General features: G+C 44.3%; 2 protein-coding genes across 2 annotated transcripts in view; one reads left to right on the forward strand and one right to left on the reverse strand.

Moving 5' to 3' along the window:
- The window catches only part of MAP7D3 (MAP7 domain containing 3), a 63722-nt gene extending 58825 nt beyond the window's left edge, over positions 1-4897 (forward strand). Inside the window, exons 20-21 of the mRNA XM_077825643.1 lie at positions 791-1086; positions 3434-4897. Of these exons, the coding sequence (XP_077681769.1) occupies positions 791-1086; positions 3434-3441 (304 nt within the window). The 3' untranslated portion in view covers positions 3442-4897. The remainder of the gene's footprint in view (positions 1-790; positions 1087-3433) is intronic.
- Positions 4898-6844: 1947 nt separating this feature from the next.
- The window catches only part of FHL1 (four and a half LIM domains 1), a 66599-nt gene continuing 56222 nt past the window's right edge, over positions 6845-17221 (reverse strand). Inside the window, exons 2-6 of the mRNA XM_077826141.1 lie at positions 14701-14882; positions 13015-13192; positions 11270-11439; positions 10445-10631; positions 6845-7873 (exon numbers count right to left, since the gene is read on the reverse strand). Coding sequence (XP_077682267.1) covers positions 7719-7873; positions 10445-10631; positions 11270-11439; positions 13015-13192; positions 14701-14856 — 846 coding nt within the window. The 5' untranslated portion in view covers positions 14857-14882 and the 3' untranslated portion in view covers positions 6845-7718. The remainder of the gene's footprint in view (positions 7874-10444; positions 10632-11269; positions 11440-13014; positions 13193-14700; positions 14883-17221) is intronic.

The raw sequence follows: 17221 nt of genomic DNA on the forward strand, positions 1-17221 counted from the left end.
GTAAACAAAGGCAACAACCTGAACAGTTTTCCCTGGGGCTGGATGACAGTTTGTTACTAAATCTCCAAACAAGAGAGTAGAGAGAAGGGAGAGTATCTACAGGATTCTCTAAGACACCTTCAACTTAGCTAAAACAATGTTAAAAACCTCACTTGGTGGGAATTTTAGTATTAGTTTTTAATAATACATTTCTCATTTTCAGAGAGAGAATTTCCATCCAGTCCTTGGAAAAATCTCTAGATTCATGGGCAATTCTGTTTGCTTGTCCAAATCCTAATGATGCTTTAGAATTTGCACTGAAAATTCTCTGATATTAAATTAAAAAATTTCTGTTCTTGCCACATGTGTCTAGTGATGGAATATAAAGTGTAAATGTTTCATGACTTCTTCAAAAATTAATTGAAACTGATGGTTTGAATATAACACTTTTACAGAGTAGTTTGTGAATCAGTAAATGCATGTGTTTATCAAAAATGAATCTGAAAACAAAGCAGAAACACAGACTATTAAAGCAGGGACATGGATCCTGTGACTTTTTTTTATACCAGTTCTGTGGAGTTGTGCTCTTATCTGATGGTTATTGGTGCAGAAGTGACTGACTGGATGTTGCTGCAGTTGTTCCTTCTGATCTGACTCCTATAACAATCGCATGGCAGGCAGGGCAGTTTATCCTGAAAAATATTCATTGAGGAGAATATAGGGGTTTCTAATTGGCTGACCCCCTTTTCTGTTGGTAAATAAGGGTCAGGTGTCCAGCACTCTTAACAAATGTGTTTTGTTCTTTCTCCAGTCCTTCAGCAAAAGAAATGGTTATCCAGAATTCAGAAATATTGCACGTTAATGAAACTGATCATACGATTGGACTTATACAGAATCTCAATGGAAAATCTAATGCATGGACTTTTGAAGAAATTATTGATCTTGGAGTACATTCCAAGTCAACCAAACTGAGTTCAGACAGCATCACTGCTGATAACTGTAATGAAAACTTGAATGATGCTGCTACAGTTCCCTCTAGTCCGAAATTAGCATTTGAGGACAATGGCATGGTGAATTCCTTGACCAAACCTATAGAGACTGCATCAGGTAATGTATGCTGACTTCCCTTCTACCGCCTGCTCCCACTAAATTAAGGTAGCTTTGTTAAATATTTACTGTATATTTGTGCTTTCTTTTTTTCTTTTTTTTTGAGAATCTCTTGTATTCTCTAAACTAGCAACAGGCTCTTACTGTTGTGCTTATTATTTTCCTTTTGTCAGAGGAGTAACTAGTTGATGACTTTTGAAGGGACTTAACTATTACAGCTAGATAACACACCCGCTGAGAGCTCTTCCAAAAGAACAGCTCAATCACAATGAAGCTTCTGTACCTCTCCCTAGGACTAAAACTTTTTTTAATTTTTTTTATTTTTTGTTGTTCTTAAATCTCTTACATGGTTACTGTGATTTTTTAAAAATGTTAATTTTTGAAGTGCTGCTGGTTACTATTAAAACCCTTCATGAGCTAGACCTCTCTGACTTAAGCCCTTCCACTAAAGTATATTCTTGCACTTTGCTGGGGCTGAGATGTTTTGAGTCTTAAAATTACCACTTCAAAGTCTGTAGGGCTTTTAGTTACTCGGCACTCGTCAAGAGGAAGATTGTTATGCAACACCTGTTTTTTTTACTGTAAAGTAATATTAATTCTTCATGTTGTGTGAGCTTGACTAGACATGACAACAGGCATACTCTTGGTGCTAGTGCTGAATGAAAGATGTTCCATTAATATGGGGATAAAATGAATAACAGATGTTTGTTTCTAGAGCAAATGATTATTTAATTAATATTGTGCACTTGATGCATTTCATTTAGGAATAGCCTCATACACCTCTGAGGTAGATGTGCTGATTTTACAGATGAGTCGACAGAAGTTGAGACTTGCCCGTGGCCACACTGTGAATTAGTGATAGAGGTGGGAAAAGAACCCAAGAGTCCTGACTACCAGTCCTCCCCTCTAAACACTAGACAATAAGCAGTAGGGAGGAAGTGTTAACTGTGTTACACTTTGCTGGAAAGGAACTGTGATTTCTTTCTGGTAAACTCAGTACAGAATGCATTAATTTTTAAAAGCTGTTCGTTAGAGATCTGTAATGCAGAAAACAGTATATCAAACCTGTGTTGCATCCCAAGCAAAACTTCTGAGGTTATGGAAATAAAATCTGAATTGCACAAACAGGTTTATAAAAAGCAAACGAGTCTACAGACCTCAAGCTGATAGGCCTGAGTGTGAAGTGTGGAGGAGAGAAGAATTACCAGTCTAATAGTGGGAATCCTCCAAAAGTTGTTGTCTTATCAAATCATTTGTAGTTATCCATGTCCATGACTGATCGTTAGGGTGGTGGGTCAGAGATTTGAGTGAAACTAGCTGGTATAGGACTGGACTTTTTTTTTTTTTCCTCTTCTTTTTCTTTTTTTTTCATTGGAAGTTAGGATCTCCAACACACCAGTTTAAAAACATGCTCATAACAAGAGATCTCCATCCACTTGACAAGGACTCATGTGGATAGGTGTCCTAAATGGAAAAGCTATTTAGTGGAAATGGAATGGTTACACCACCCGAGTCATCTCTTCAGACATGACACACCAAAATTAGAGCATTTAACATTTCCAAACTCCTGACAGCTGTCTTCTCTGTCCAGTTCCCAGAGGATAGATGTCCATGTTTGTGTGTTTCATGTACTTGTCACATATATTCCATTGCAGTATGCACCCTTGTTACCACTTAGGTGAGAGGCCAAAGATTGTGACTGGGCCATGGAAATGGAGCGAAGGGCTTGCTCCTGCTGTGGTCCCTCCAGATTGGAGTTCAGATACAGTAGCTAGGTACACAGTGCCAGTGCGATATTGCTTCTGTGGGTACTTGGAGGACTTCAGGTTTGGATGCTTTCACACCTCCTTCCATAAACACCAGTGAGGTTTGAAAGTTTACCCCAGATTCTTACTGCATTTTGAAAGTTAATCTAAATAGAATGACAGTATTTTGAGCCTGCTAATAACTAATGCAGTTAAGCAGAAGACTAATGTATTTAATTAGAGAAACCATAGTCTCAAGGCTGGGCTTTGGGCCTTGTTCAGCTAGATATGTTTTGAGGTAGTGTGATGTAGCAGGTATGTACATAATTTTACAAACTAATATATTTACACACTTATATCAGGAAAAATTTACTGCATTTGTTATATTTGATTATGCATGTGCCAGTGTGGACTAACCAGCTGTTATCCCGAGACAGAAACCACTGTTCTGACAGTTAATGAAATAGGTAAGCTGCAGATCTGCTGCTGGTTATGTTAGACATGGCTCCTGACACAGATAGCAGATGTACTTGGTGTCTTGTATACAGTCCATACTGCACAGCATGAGAACACTAACCACCTCTTCTTTGCTCTTTGGACAGAACTGTGAACACTAGAGTCCTGGAAATAACCTGATTGCACTTCAGTAATCCAGTGTTTTATCAAGTACCGAAGGCCTTGTTTTGAAAAGCTGCTTGTTAACCTTTACCTGTCTTCAAGCTTGCAAAAAAGACCAGCAGGGAAGGGATAATAAACTTCTAAATTTGCACCTTGAAAACTTTCAGGGAGACTTCCTTGCTGTTGTTCCTTTTCCATTTGTTTAGTGGACTGTTCGACAGGCTTTCCTTGTGAAATATCACTTGTTCTCCTTTTACAAAATCTCCACTAACCTGTCTCCAGGTCCTTTTATTTTCATATTAGTGTGATGTACCATCCCCGTGTGCCATTGGAAATTTACCAGCTGGCCACTGACAAATATTTTTGCATGTTTCTGAAGTGGCAGTTTGCAAATTTAAAATAAAAATTATGCATTCTGTGCATATAAAAACCAAATCCCATTTGTTTTATTTTCCATGTAACATCTCTGTACAGTTGGTGATACTAATAGGATATTTAAGAAGAGCTAAATTGGTCAGTTATCTCTTTGATCCAACACTGGGTTAAACTGTTTTGGATTATTTCTAATATGAAAATATTAGTAGCTTCAAAATACAGAATTGTACAATCATTAATACATTTTAATGTTACTGGAACGTCCTAAAATTTTACAATATACACGAGTATATATGCACTAATATACTGCGGAAATGTTGAGTACCTAAACGTGTTTGTTATAGTGCAGTTTAACATTTGTCATGCTTTTTAAAATGTTTTCATTTGAATTACATATTTATCTACACTCATGTAAGTATTATGTGTACATAACAGTATTAGGCCATTCAAGTCCTGTTTTTTGTTCATGTTAATTATTCTACATGTTCCTGTGCTAGCTTTATAACAATGACTGCAAATAGCATATGTATTCCCTTTCCTAAAGGCTGCATTAGTTACTTGCTTTTTACAGCATGAAGAGATTAACTATCTTTTGCAAATGGCTGCTACAAAAAGTGTAAGTGCAGTCCCGTTCTTATGCCTTTGTAAGAGATACAGGATAATGATTTCTTTAAAGAATTGCTTTCTCAAACCCTGCCTAAATCTTAGCTGACACTTCAGTACCAATTAATCATCTGAATGGCAGCTGTGTTTTCAGTGTTAAAATGCAAATGTTCTTGCTGGAACTAAATGTGTTCCTTTCTCGACACCACAGTTAAAACAGGAAACCCTCATTCTTCCTCCTTTCTCAATCCGTTGCTATTCCAATTATAGTAGAACTGTTTTAGACTTAGAGCAGTGCCTTAGGTAAAAAGAAAAAAATGTATTTTTGTATAATAGCTGTTTCTGGCAGAGACAATCATTCTAACAAACAAGATGCTGATATTTTTTTCTGTGCAGATGTTATTTGTTGAATGCTCTGTTACAGCTGTTTGTAAATATGTGTGCGCTGTTAAATAAACTTTGCAGTTGAACAGTGTGTTGGTTTTTGCAGTACTGAACATTAGGTTACTAGAGCTCTCAAAACGTTTCCCCAACTGCTTTGCCTGGAGATGCAGTCAAATGTTGACCAGAACCACTCGAATATACAGTACAGACTCCATAAACTAATTTTTGCTATTCAAATAAAATTCGAATGGTTCGACTTACTTGTATCGTGGTAGTCTTAGTGTCTTCATCTTGTTATGCTCCCTGATCTAAAATACACTTCTAATCCTGATACCTTTTTAGTATATTAGTTATAGTTGGTGTCTACTCCATAAGGCAGAGGTCCCGAAAGTGTGTGTGGGGCGGGGTAAGGCTAGGGCCTAGGCCAGCCCGCACAGGGGCCAGGGAGGGAGCACCACCCAGCTCCACCCCTAGGCCTGGCCTCGGCTCTGCTCCCGGTCCCTCCTGTAGCTGTGGTCCCAGCCTCGATCCCCTGCTCCTGGCCCTGTCTCCGGGGGTGGGTGGAGGTGAAGGGGTTGCCAGGTAAAGTTTGGGGACCACTGCCAGAAGGAAGAAGCAAAGAACTTGCAAAAGGGACGGTTTCAATTAGCATTGTAGTTTCTTCAACAGTCTATAAGAATTTTTAGTTTGTAAGAGGGTTGGAAGATGTGAGGCCCTAATGCTAATTATACTTTCACATGCTTCCTGTTAATGCACTTGGCTCAAGCGTGTTTTTTCACACGAATTAATAGGGAAAAGCAGTTATTGGAACTGAATATTTCGTGGTTCTTGTGACTTCCAATATTGGTGGCTGGAGCTATTCTTACGCAATGTAGAATTAAAATATACAAAGGGATAGTCCTGCAATTAAGTTTTTCTGCCATTTTAAGTAGAAACCAACATTGACAGACTAGAAGTCTCATAGGTAAGTGATTATCAGCAACTCCCTTGCCCTAAACTATTACTAGTGATGAAGTGGGTTCTAGCCCACAAAAGCTTATGCCCAAATAAATGTTAGTCTCTAAGATGCAACAAGGACACCTCATTGTTTTTGAGGTCCATTGATCATTAGTGGCATGTTACAAATTAACACCAGTTTAATTACCAAGAGGATAAATTATTTCCTTTTAATGAAGTGCCAAAGGACAGGATTTGGAGAAGATAAGTTAGTACCTTGTTACTGTTAAACTTGACACTCTTTCCTTTCTCCAAATATAAACCCTGTCACAAAAAACAATCTTCAATATTGTTTAGAGTCACTTTGTAGTACAACACAGCTTATATTTTCTTTTTATTAGACTGTTAAATTCTGAGGTCTACTCTATGAAAGACAAAGTTCAGTCAGCATTATCGCTGCTGTGAAATTGAAAAAAGTTTCAAGAAATTGAGTATTTCAGGGCCATAGGTCTTTCATTTTGTTCAATAAAGACAATGGTTTGAGCTTCGAGTAATGTCCTGTAGAAGAGCATAGAGAATAACAAAGTATCCTTTTGGACTCTAGCAGAGCAGGGAATCGTCATACCCCATCCCTGTGTGTCTGAGGTACTGCTCAGCTGCCTCCCATGTCCCCACTATAGCGGTCATCCTCAAAACCTTGTGTGTGTTGTATGACCTCCTTCTATCCCCCTGTCCCTGCCCTGAATCACAAGGGGAGTTGAGATGGCTTAATGTTGCTCAGGCTGCACTGTTTTATTTTAAAATAGATTACATCTGGAAGAGGGATTTCAGAGGAACAGACACCAATTTTAGGTTAATTTCCCCGTAACTCTACAGTATGTTGGCCACAGGCACATTTAAATATGCTCTTGGCAGTGTAGGGGTTGGCACTCAGTGTTAACTGCAATGGGGGAAGGAGGGGTCCTCAAAACAAGTACAGTTGTGCAGTGTAAAGGGGGAGGGTCTTAGTGACTTTGACACACCTTGATATTTGTTTCCTACAGAAACTAGTGAAGAGACACAATTGTCCAGACTTCATGAATCCAAACAAGCATTAATCCAATTTTTATTAGATCTTAAAATAACGTGTTGTCATGGTAGGAGAGCTATCCTACAATGTTTTAAAAATGCATATACATTCTTTGTATGTTATGCGTCAAAGAATAACTTCATGAAGGTGGTGAATTAGTAAACCAGGTGTAGACAGCATAATTAAAGTAAAAAAGCTGGTAAGCAAAACCCTCTGACAAGCCAATTTAAAATCAGGATTAAACCTTAAGTTAAAATTGCCATAAATCTCTTTTAGCATTCTCCCTAGCTAAACCACAGTAGCAAAACATAAACAAAGCCATAACATATACTTGCTGTAACTTGCTTTATATGGTAGTATAAGCAAAGGCATTAATGTTTAGTTGCTACTAACTGCATGTCTGCATATAAAGTACTCATGAATGTATAATTGCGAAGCACCATATCTATGATCCTGGGTGTGGTCTTTGCATCTTCTTACTGATGGGTTTTTTTGGGGGGTTTCAGTGGGTGCAAAGATTTGTATGTTCCTTGTCAAAAACCACTTCATTAAGTGTCAAAACTTCAACTTAAGTTACAAAATCAGTGTTTGTTTTACTTTGTACTAATCATCATGCAGAAGAGGTGATATTTAAGGACCTAAAATTCTGGCACCTCAAGCTTTTGTGTTAATTGTCATGAAAGCAAAGTTAGTTTTGCAGTTGAGTAAGTTTTGTTACTGCAGAACCTTAAAATCTAAAATCAAACAAGCTGAAATATGCTGGGGCAGGAGGTCTGAACCATTCTGTAAAATGGAAGAAGATAGGCTTTAATGTGCAAGCTCCTTTAGTAGGCCCTTCTGAAGCAGCTCAGATACAAGAGCAAGGCTTCAATCCATTTTACAGCAAAGGCAGAGGCTGCTCCTTACAGTCTATGGGGACAGTCAGCGCAGTAAATTTTCTCATTATGATAGACAAAGCGCCTGTTAGCCAACGGACGGGAACACTTGGTACACTTGAAACAATAATCATGCCAGGATTGGCCTTCATGGCTGACCACAGTGGATCCTTTTCCAAATCCTATTTAGAAAGATAGGAGTTATTACAGAAGGTAATTAATGACATTCCTTTCAACAGAAAGTAACTTTTTCTTTGTTAATGTCTATTGACTTATAGAAAGGATAGAGTAGTTGGTTGCTTTCCTAGAAAGAACAATGTTCCCGCACCTGTATAAAATCCGCCAGACCTATCAAGAGCTGATCTTGGTCCCAGATGCCCTGCTCTGCTCTGTCTTGTCTACCACAGCAAACCATTTCAAACTCTGCTGGTAAAGGACTGGTGAAAACCCCAGCAGTTGGAATGCAGCTCTTTTGGTGCAATCAGGCCCCTTTAAGTTTCAGCAGCACCTCTCTGCCCACATTGTCTTGACAACTTCCATTTTTAAACCTGGTTTGTTTTAAAACTAAAAAAAAAAATCATTTTCTCCCAGAGGGGTTTCCCAGACCACTTAGAGCCTCGTAGGAATGCACTTAGGGTCTGATTCTGATCTTGCTTCAAGTGGCTTAGTCCTGTCTCCTGTCCACAGTTTTGCCAATCCTGCAGTGAAAAGCCTTTTCTTCTGTGGGTCCTGCCCTCTAAACCCAGCCTTCCTCCAGCTCTTTCCAATCTCCCTGTAAAACAGCTTTTAATACGTGTGCTACTCCTGCAGGAATTCTTCACAAAAAAAATAAAAATTCTACACACAGTATTTTTAAATTCTGCATATTTTTTGTCAAAATGTAATATAATCAAGCTGGTTTCAATTATTTTGGTAATTTATTTAAACTATAATATAATGGATGGAGAATGGGAGTGGGGAGCACTGGAGGAAATCACCAGCCCCCCTTTGTCTAATAGTAATGTAGCTAGCATTGACCCTCTACTTCTAGTTATTAGTCAACAAATATATGTAGCCATATGCTCAGTGTTACATTATAGGCAACTGAAAAGCAAGTGATGGCTGGGGTCTTAAACTCACAATTTATAGTGGCTACTGACCATCTCCAAAAAGGTCAGTAGCAAATAGTTCATGGAGAACATTTTCATAGGACATTTTTTCAGTCCAAAAATTTAGACCAGTTCTAATCACTGAAGCACCAATAAGCATTTATAAGGCCACACTGTCCTTTTACAATAAGGCTCCTTTACACCACTCTGGCAATGTAAAGGAGCCTTAACATTTTTACAACTGTTTTATATGTCTGGGGGAATTCACTAAACAGGTAGGCTGCTACACTCTGCTCTGCCTGAGGGAACAGAGCCTGCCCCACACCTATGTCTTCAGAAACACCGCAAAGCCCTGCCCTTCCACGCCAAGCATGCCACGCTAGCAAGCAAGAGGGACAGAGTGTCTGTCTTGCATGCATGACTGCCCAGCCCTGCCCCCGCTGGTAATTTACATTTCTACCGGCTGCTCTGGGTGCTCAACCCAACCTCCCTTTACTGCCAGTGAGTGGGCACATGACTGCTCTTGCGATTTCCCTGTCAGAAGTCATTTTTCTGCGGGGAAGCAAAGAAATCTGTGCAAGTGCAATGACGTGCAGTGATGCAGAATTCCCCCAGGAGTAATGTGCATACATACTGCCCCTTGCTTAATTTAAACTTAAGGAATTTGGAGACCTTAACTGTGAGCCCCCTCAGCTGACTTAGTATTTAACGCACCTTCCCAAACTCAGGCTTCAATTATCCTGCTAATTGAGGCTGCTGGGAGCTCAGACAATAGAATTGCAGCTTAATTTACACAGTTCTAATACTCTGACGTATGTCCTGCTTATGAACAAGTCTTAAGGCCTCCATCATGCTAGGTGCTGTACAATGTATTCAAGACATTCCCTGCCCCAGAGTTTGCAAGTGGATAAGGCAAACAAGCAGGTGCAGTGAGGGAGATGGTAAAACCATAACAGGATGGGATCATAGCTACTGCCTGGCTAAAAATGTACATGGCTTGCTCCCTGGGTTGCCGTTCTCAGGCTGCGGTTTTGTACATGCCCTGTGGGAGAGGGGAGCTGAAGAGGGATTTGGAGGATAAGGTGGTGGCTTTAGGGAAATAGTTATTTTCTACTAAGTTCTATTCCTTTCTATGGATTTTTTTAGATCTATGAACTAGCAAATCCTATGCCTGCTGTAAGAATGCTCCAAAAGCCATTCATGTCTTAGAATCATTAATGGGTTTTAGAATCATGTCTATACAATGTTTCTGTGAGGGTTTTTGGAGTTAATGGAAATCATCCCCTACTTTCCACTTCATTCCTATATCCAATTAGGCAGAAGGAAGCAAACTAGCATCATGTTCCAGTTCTGCAGGTGTAGGTCACTAATTGTTACTTAAAACAGGTGTTACAATGTGTGTGATGTAGAACATCAGCAAGAAACCAAACTGTATCCACGTACCTGCCTTCTGGTTTTTTACTATAATGTATGACACCTCTTTTAGCCCAAATGAAGGCCACCTCCTTCTGTCTATTTTAAGCCTATTCTTCAGGAGACTGCTCTGGAGGTGGTCAGAGTGAAGGGGTGAGAAAGTGCTTGGACAAATCCGTAAGAGGGAGGAAGGGCTGGATAAAACAACGCTGCCTTTGCTGAGTCTCAGTATGCACTAATTGACCAACTTACCTGTAATGGGGTTCTTGCAGCCAGCACACTTCTTGGCAACTTTTGTCTTGTAGCACTCAACGCAGTAGAACTGATCCTCCACAGCAGTGAAGTGTTTCCCACCAATCTGCTTTGAGCAGCCAGTACAGATGAAGCACTCTGAATGCCAAGGCTGCTCCTGGTAAGTGAGTCCTCCAGAAGTGATGGCCTAGGGCAGAAATGAACATAAGGAAAGCGTTATGCTGTAACCATCACTGCAAATCCTTACAGGTAAGACAACTGGGTTTCAGAACTGGGGTGAAGGAGCTTGCTACGGTGGGTTTGGGTTCCCGTCTTCAAACAGCGACAGAAGGATTTCCCTTCTTTTGAGAGGTTTTTGCCTAAAAGACACCAGCACAAAGCTGGCTGAGTTTCTCTGTGCTGAACTCTGATGGGCCAGGAACTTTCAGGAAAATGTCTCAGCCGTTAGTGTTACAGATATTGTACAGCACTGGTTGTTTACAGTACCAGCTTTGCACTAATGATTCCAGTATTATCAGCAAGCAAAAGCTGTCAGCTTTTTAGCAGTGGAAGTGAGGATGTTGTTTGCTTTACTTTATTCGTTATGCAGGGAAGCTTTCCTTTTGATGAAGGAGTAAAGAGACTAAGCCCAAATTCCTTTGGTTAAATACTGGTGTCTGGAAAAACTATGACAACTACAGTGAAATCTTTGCTCAATCTGATGATTTTCTCAATTTAAAAAAAAGGTTAAGATTAGTCCAGCTTGTTCTCCTGCTCCTCTGCTCAACTCAATGCTCCCATAGGCAAAGGGCCCCTTCCCAACCCAAGAACTGCATGGTGACTTACCTTCTTGCACTTAACACACAGCTTGGCAAACTTATGTTCATGGCAAGAGACACAGTAGATATCCTCTCCTTTGGGGAAGAAGCTGCCTGTTCCTATCACTTGCTTGCACTGGCTGCAGGTGAAGCATTCCTTGTGCCAGAATGACTTCTTGTATTCAACATTTTGGTCTCCTGCAACAGAAAGCAACAGGTTGCTGGTACAGGAATTTGTGCAGCCCACATGGGTCACTATTAATGCTTTCAGGGCCATTGCTGCATGAACACTCACACAGCTAACAGAATGTTGGGAATCATTAAGAAAGGAATAGATAAGACAGAAAATATCATATTGCCTCTATACTTATCCATGGTACGCCCACATCTTGAATACTGCCTGCAGATGTGGTTGCCCCATCTCAAAAAAGATACATTGGAATTGGAAAAGGTTCACCAAAGGAGAACAAAAATTATTAGGGGCATGGAACAGCTTGCATATGAGGGGAGATTAATAAGACTGCGATTTTTCAGCTTGGACAAGAGATGACTAAGGGGCAATACAGTAAAGGTCTATAAAATCATGACTGGTGTGGAGGAAGTAAATAAGGAAGTGGTATTTACTCATAACACAAGAACTAGGGGTCACCAAATGAAATTAGTAGGCAGCAGGTTTAAAACAAACAAAGGGAAATATTTCTTCACACAATGCCAGAGGATGTGAAAGCCAAGACTATAACAGGGTTCAAAAAAAGAACTAGATAAACTCATGGAGGATAGATCCATCAGTGGCTATTAGCCAGGATGGGCAGGGATGCAAAACCATGCTCTAAAGCAGGGGTTGGCAACTTTCGTCACGTGGCCCATCAAGGTAATCCGCTGGCAGGCCGCAGGACATTTTGTTTACATTGACTGTCCGCAGGCACGGCTCCCAGTGGCCGCAGTTCGCCGTTCCCAGCCAATGGGAGGTGCAGGAAGCGGCGGGGGCGGGCCGCCACAATGCGGATTGGGACACACATGGCCAGCAAAGTTCGGCATCGACCAGGCTGAGCTCTTGAAACTGTGGGCTCTGGTTCTGCTGCCTAAATGGAAGCTGAGCACGTGCCAAAATCCTGGCTCTAGTGCTCTCTTCCAGGGAGCCGTTTTTGTTTTTCAGGGACCAGGGTCAAAAACCAAGTGCGAGGGTACAGTATAAGCACAAGGCTAAATCACAGACAGAAAAAGGCAAGGGCTTATTTTTAATGAGACCGTGTAAAGCTGGAACTAGCTAGGCAAGTGCCAGTCACCCTGCCCCTTGAGCACTGTCTTGCCTAGCTCCTGACTGTGGGGCAGTGGCATAGCTGGGGGGGACAGGGGGAGCGATCCGAAAAAAAGGCACCACCCGCTGGGGCGCTTTTACTCACCCGGTGGCACTTTTTTTTATCGCTCCCCCGTTCTCTCCACCTGGCTACGCGGCTACTGTGGGGTTAGGCCACGGCATGGTTCTAGGTGTTTTCAGGAGCAGGTCCATCTTCCTGAGCAGGTCAGCCTGGTGCACGGCCATTAGCTGCAGCCTACCATGGTTTGGAAAGACCCTGGCAGTTTGTGCTGGCTAGGACCCCAAGTCAGCAGTCAGAGTTAGCTAAGGGAACCAGCTAACAAGTGTCAAAATTGGGATAGGAGGTGGGGGTAATAGGTGCCCGTATAAGACCAAGTCCCAACGATCAGGACTGTCCCTACGAGGATCAGGACATCCGTTTACCCTAGGTTTGGACTATGCACCGAGCTGGGTACCTGCAACAATAGCTTTGAAGCAGCCTTTGCATTTGTTTGCACCCTCCGTGGCACTGCAGCTGCTGCACCACACTTTGTTGTTTTCCTTCAGCATGAAGGGCTCGTTAACCAGAGACGCGTAGCACTTAAAACAGCGGAAGCAGTTATCGTGCCAGTAACGGTTTTTGAAATGCAGCTCCTAGGAACGACAGGAACAAAAATGCATCGTTGTACAGTGCCATAAACCCCCCGCATCTCCGAAAGCCCGAATGACAAGATTTCACAATACTGTAGCACCTTTTCACTCCAAATACGTCCCCGCGTTATCTACCAGCACACGCACGTGTCTAGCAGGACTCAGTGCAGCCAGCTCGGGTGGAGGACCAAACAGCACACCAGTGGAAGAACGGGAAATATTGGTCATGGACACCAGGATAATATTGGATTCTTTAATGGCAATCATAATATATAGGCACTTGGTTTTTAAGATCTCATTTGAAAGGTCCACAGGGGGTAGACTGCACGGTACTTAATCTATTTCTCTCTGAAGCACTGAGTTGGGCCTGGCACACTTTGAAGCTAGGTTCCAGTGAGGGAAGGTGTTTCAAACCCAGCGCAATATACACCCCTTTGAGAGTGCGTGGTCTCGGGTTCCTTGGGCCTTTGCCGTCGCCAGGCTCCCTGCAGTCGGAGGGGAGCTGGACTTCCACTCCCAGTAAAATTCTAAACAAGGCCTAAATCACAAAAAAGCATTTGATTTACTGGCACTGCCTTAAAAAGAAATGTGGGCAGCTCAGCTTCCTTTGCTAACACAAGGTTATTCTGTGCAAACCCCAGAAACAGTTGTTGTTGGGCAAATGGTGACATTTTGCCGGGGCTAAATATGGGGAAAGTGTCTGCTGTGCCGTTTTGCCCTTTTTCACCGCACACACTTGCCGAAGAAACAGTTACATTTAGCCCATGCCCATCTTACTAGAACCTTGGAGTTCCCAGAAAGCTTCCCCAAATGGCAGCAGAAGGCCAGAGCTGATTGACACAAGCTGAACACATGGCCCATAACAGCTTTTCAAATAAAAGTTTCAGGAAACTACAGCTGAAAGCTGTGTGTGGGGAATGGACTTTCAGCCTGATGTTAACAGATCTTCTAGCCCTTGGTCATCTATCGCCACCTACGCTGTCCCTCCAGAAGCCTGAGCCTCTTTCTCCAGGTCCACTCACGTTACATGCCTTGTACCTAGCCTCTCTTCCCCACTCTGTCCAAAAGGATGTAACAAGCCTGCTCCACCAACTCGCCTCCCTCCTCCCCATGCTGTGCCCTTTGCCCACTCCCAGGCTGGTCCCTTCATTTCAAATCACCCCTTGCGCTGGAAACAGCCTCCCAGGTATTGTTCTCCAAGTGCCTTCCATCACTCTGGTACTAACCCTCTGACGGCGTTCCTGCACCACACCGCGATGTCTGCACCGCCAGCCCCGTTCCTCCTGCCATTAGCACTGACCCCCTTCCAAGCCTGGCTGCCAGCCGCCCTCCCCCACTTTATTTTAACAGGTCAGAAAGAGTGAAAAGAAGTCAAAGGGGGGGCAATCAAACTGCCTACCCGCTGTCCCCAGGACAGTGACCGCCTCATACCACAATCCAGTGGGAAGCCACTGGCCACGACTTGGAGACCGTACTGCCAGAGGGACCCTGTGGGCAGCAGCCCCCTGTACCTTGGAGTCGGCGCCAATGGGCTTCTTGCACTCGATGCAGGTGTTGGCACAGAATTTTTCAAAGCACTTCACGCAGCAGTGGCGGCCCTCCTTCTGCACGTACTTCTTCCCGTGCAGCGGGTCGCGGCAGTAGTGACAATCGAAGCGCTCCGACATGGTGCCCACGGTGTAACTGCTGGGCCCTGCAGGGGGACAGGAGGGTGAACTGTACTCAAAGAGCCGTTCCAAGACGCGCTCCGCCATAGCGCTGGCCTGTGGCTGCCCACCGCTACGCGACCACCCGTCGTGTGACAGCAGGGCTTGCGGTGCCGGGGGCACGCGTGCCAGCAGGGCTAAGTGTGAAAGGACACCAATTTCACCACAAGCAAAGCTCTTCAAGGGCAGGTGGGGCAGAGCTGTACAGGTCGGGGGCCAGCTGCTCTGAGTGAACGCTGACCTAGACAGCACAAAAGAGCCAGGTCTACCCATACCTTGGGAGCGTCGTCAATCAGCAGTGGTTCATGGTTGGGCATCGCCAAGCAGCTGGCTCATGGCAAGCATGGCAGGTCCTCGTGCCTGGCTCACAGCCCCTTCCCACAACTGCCCTCCTCAGCGTTTGACAGGCAATGGGCCGTCAGGATTGCACGGCGCCTCGTGCCTTATACTCAACAGTTACTTAAACCACACCCAAATATTTCGTACGCACCCATCGTCACGAGCAAACGCTTCCGTGTGCCGCGCAGCCAGCAGCAACACAGCGCACACAGGCAGCCACAGACGTCGTAGGGAAAAGAAAATGTTGGTTCTGTTCTAAACAGGGTTTCTAACAGCAGTGATTGCTGCCAAGGCTGCCCGCGCCCCTTCACAGAGGCAGGCCGTGGCGTACTCCGAGGTGCCGCCAGCTCTTCACTGCTTTTCCCTCGCCTGGCCCTTTGGGCCACAGCCATGACATCAGCGGCCTCCCTGGCGGTGGCAGGTTTTACAATGGTGTAGGGGTGTGCCCGTGTCTTTATGCAGCCATGGTAAGGTCTTGAGCCCCAGGAACATCTGTCTCTTTCACACACACGCACCTCACCTCAGGGCAATCTGTAGTCCTATCCCAGTTACAGTGTTCTTGAGGGCACATTGGCACACTTACCCTCTGTTGCCACCAGAGGGCATCTCATACCATGCCTATGAGATGTGTGATACCCTCACAAGCAGGCCAGTGTGCCCTACCGTGTCAAGGAGCTACTGACCCCCCCCCCGTATTGTTAATGATGGGCTTGCACATGGGGCGGATTAAGATTTCCTGGGGCACTGGGCCAGAGCAAGTGGGGGCTCCTTCCACCTGCGGTTCCCCCCCCCCCGTTCCGCCCCTGCCACCTGTGGCCCCCACCCACAGCTCCACCCTTTTCTGCCCCTTCACCGGGGCCTGGTCCCTGTTCTATGCAGGGTTCTCCCCCATTCTGCCCACCCCACAACTCGTTTGCGCCTTTCTACACTCCGCCCACCCACTGCGGCCCCCACGACTGGAAACGCTCTGTCCCTCCATCACAGCCCCAGCTTGCAGCAGGGAGTGAGAGCTCCTCCAGTCCTAGGCCACAGCAGGGGCCCGGGGGCTGGGGCTGCCCCTGCAATCCCCGCACATTTGCAGGGCACCGGGGTCAGGGGGTGCTCTGTGGGGGCTTCCCCTATTCCCCGGCTTCTGCCAGGGACGGGGTCAGGGGGCTTGGGGGCTTCCCCGGCCCGCACCGTCCCGGCAGCAGAAACCAGGCCTCCCCCCACCCCAGTTGGCCGGGGCCCCTGTGCACCACCCTGTGGCTAATCTGCCAGTGTTTGCATCTGCTCCAAAATTTGAATTTTTGTCAGTGGCAGCAGAATCCCCAAACTGTGTTTAAACTTCAGATTTATATTTGAGCTGGGGGGGGGGGGGCAGGGGTTGGACTAAGTTTAAGCCAATAAAAGAAAGGTCAGCGCCAGCTTTGCCTCCCCAGTCCTTGCACACAAGAGTACGTCAGTCACGGTAACCTGAATTTACACATATTGAGTCCTACAGATTGTACCTGGTAATTTAAGAATTAAAGGAGTTCTTCACAATTTAACAATGAAAAGTGAGCGAAAAAAACACTTTGATCAGCCCCCTCCTACATTTTAGATCACCCTCCAAGAGTTGGATGGGATGTGTGAGAGGTAGGATGGCCTGGTGTTAAGACACAGGAGCGGGCGTGAGGAGAGCTGAGTTAACTCCTGGCTCTGTCATTATTTCAATGAGGACTTGAGCAAGGGGTGCATGTACAGAGGCTGGAAATCCTGTAATTGCAATGCAGAGACAGCATCAATATTTGCACTTGCATCAATAATACAAGAGCACAAAACTTGGGCCCACAAATGGGGACAGCAGCCAGGCCTGAGTCCAGACACAAATGGAAACCTTTGTGTCGCTACACCTCAGTTTGTCCATCTGTAAAATGAGACTAATACAGACTGGCAAAAGTCTCCGCACGCCATTTCTCAGGGAAAGCAATTCTTTGATGAGTCCAACATCAGTTTTTCCCTTATC

This window comes from Eretmochelys imbricata, chromosome 9, assembly GCF_965152235.1.
Source record: "Eretmochelys imbricata isolate rEreImb1 chromosome 9, rEreImb1.hap1, whole genome shotgun sequence".
Classification (NCBI taxonomy): Eukaryota; Metazoa; Chordata; order Testudines; family Cheloniidae; genus Eretmochelys; species Eretmochelys imbricata.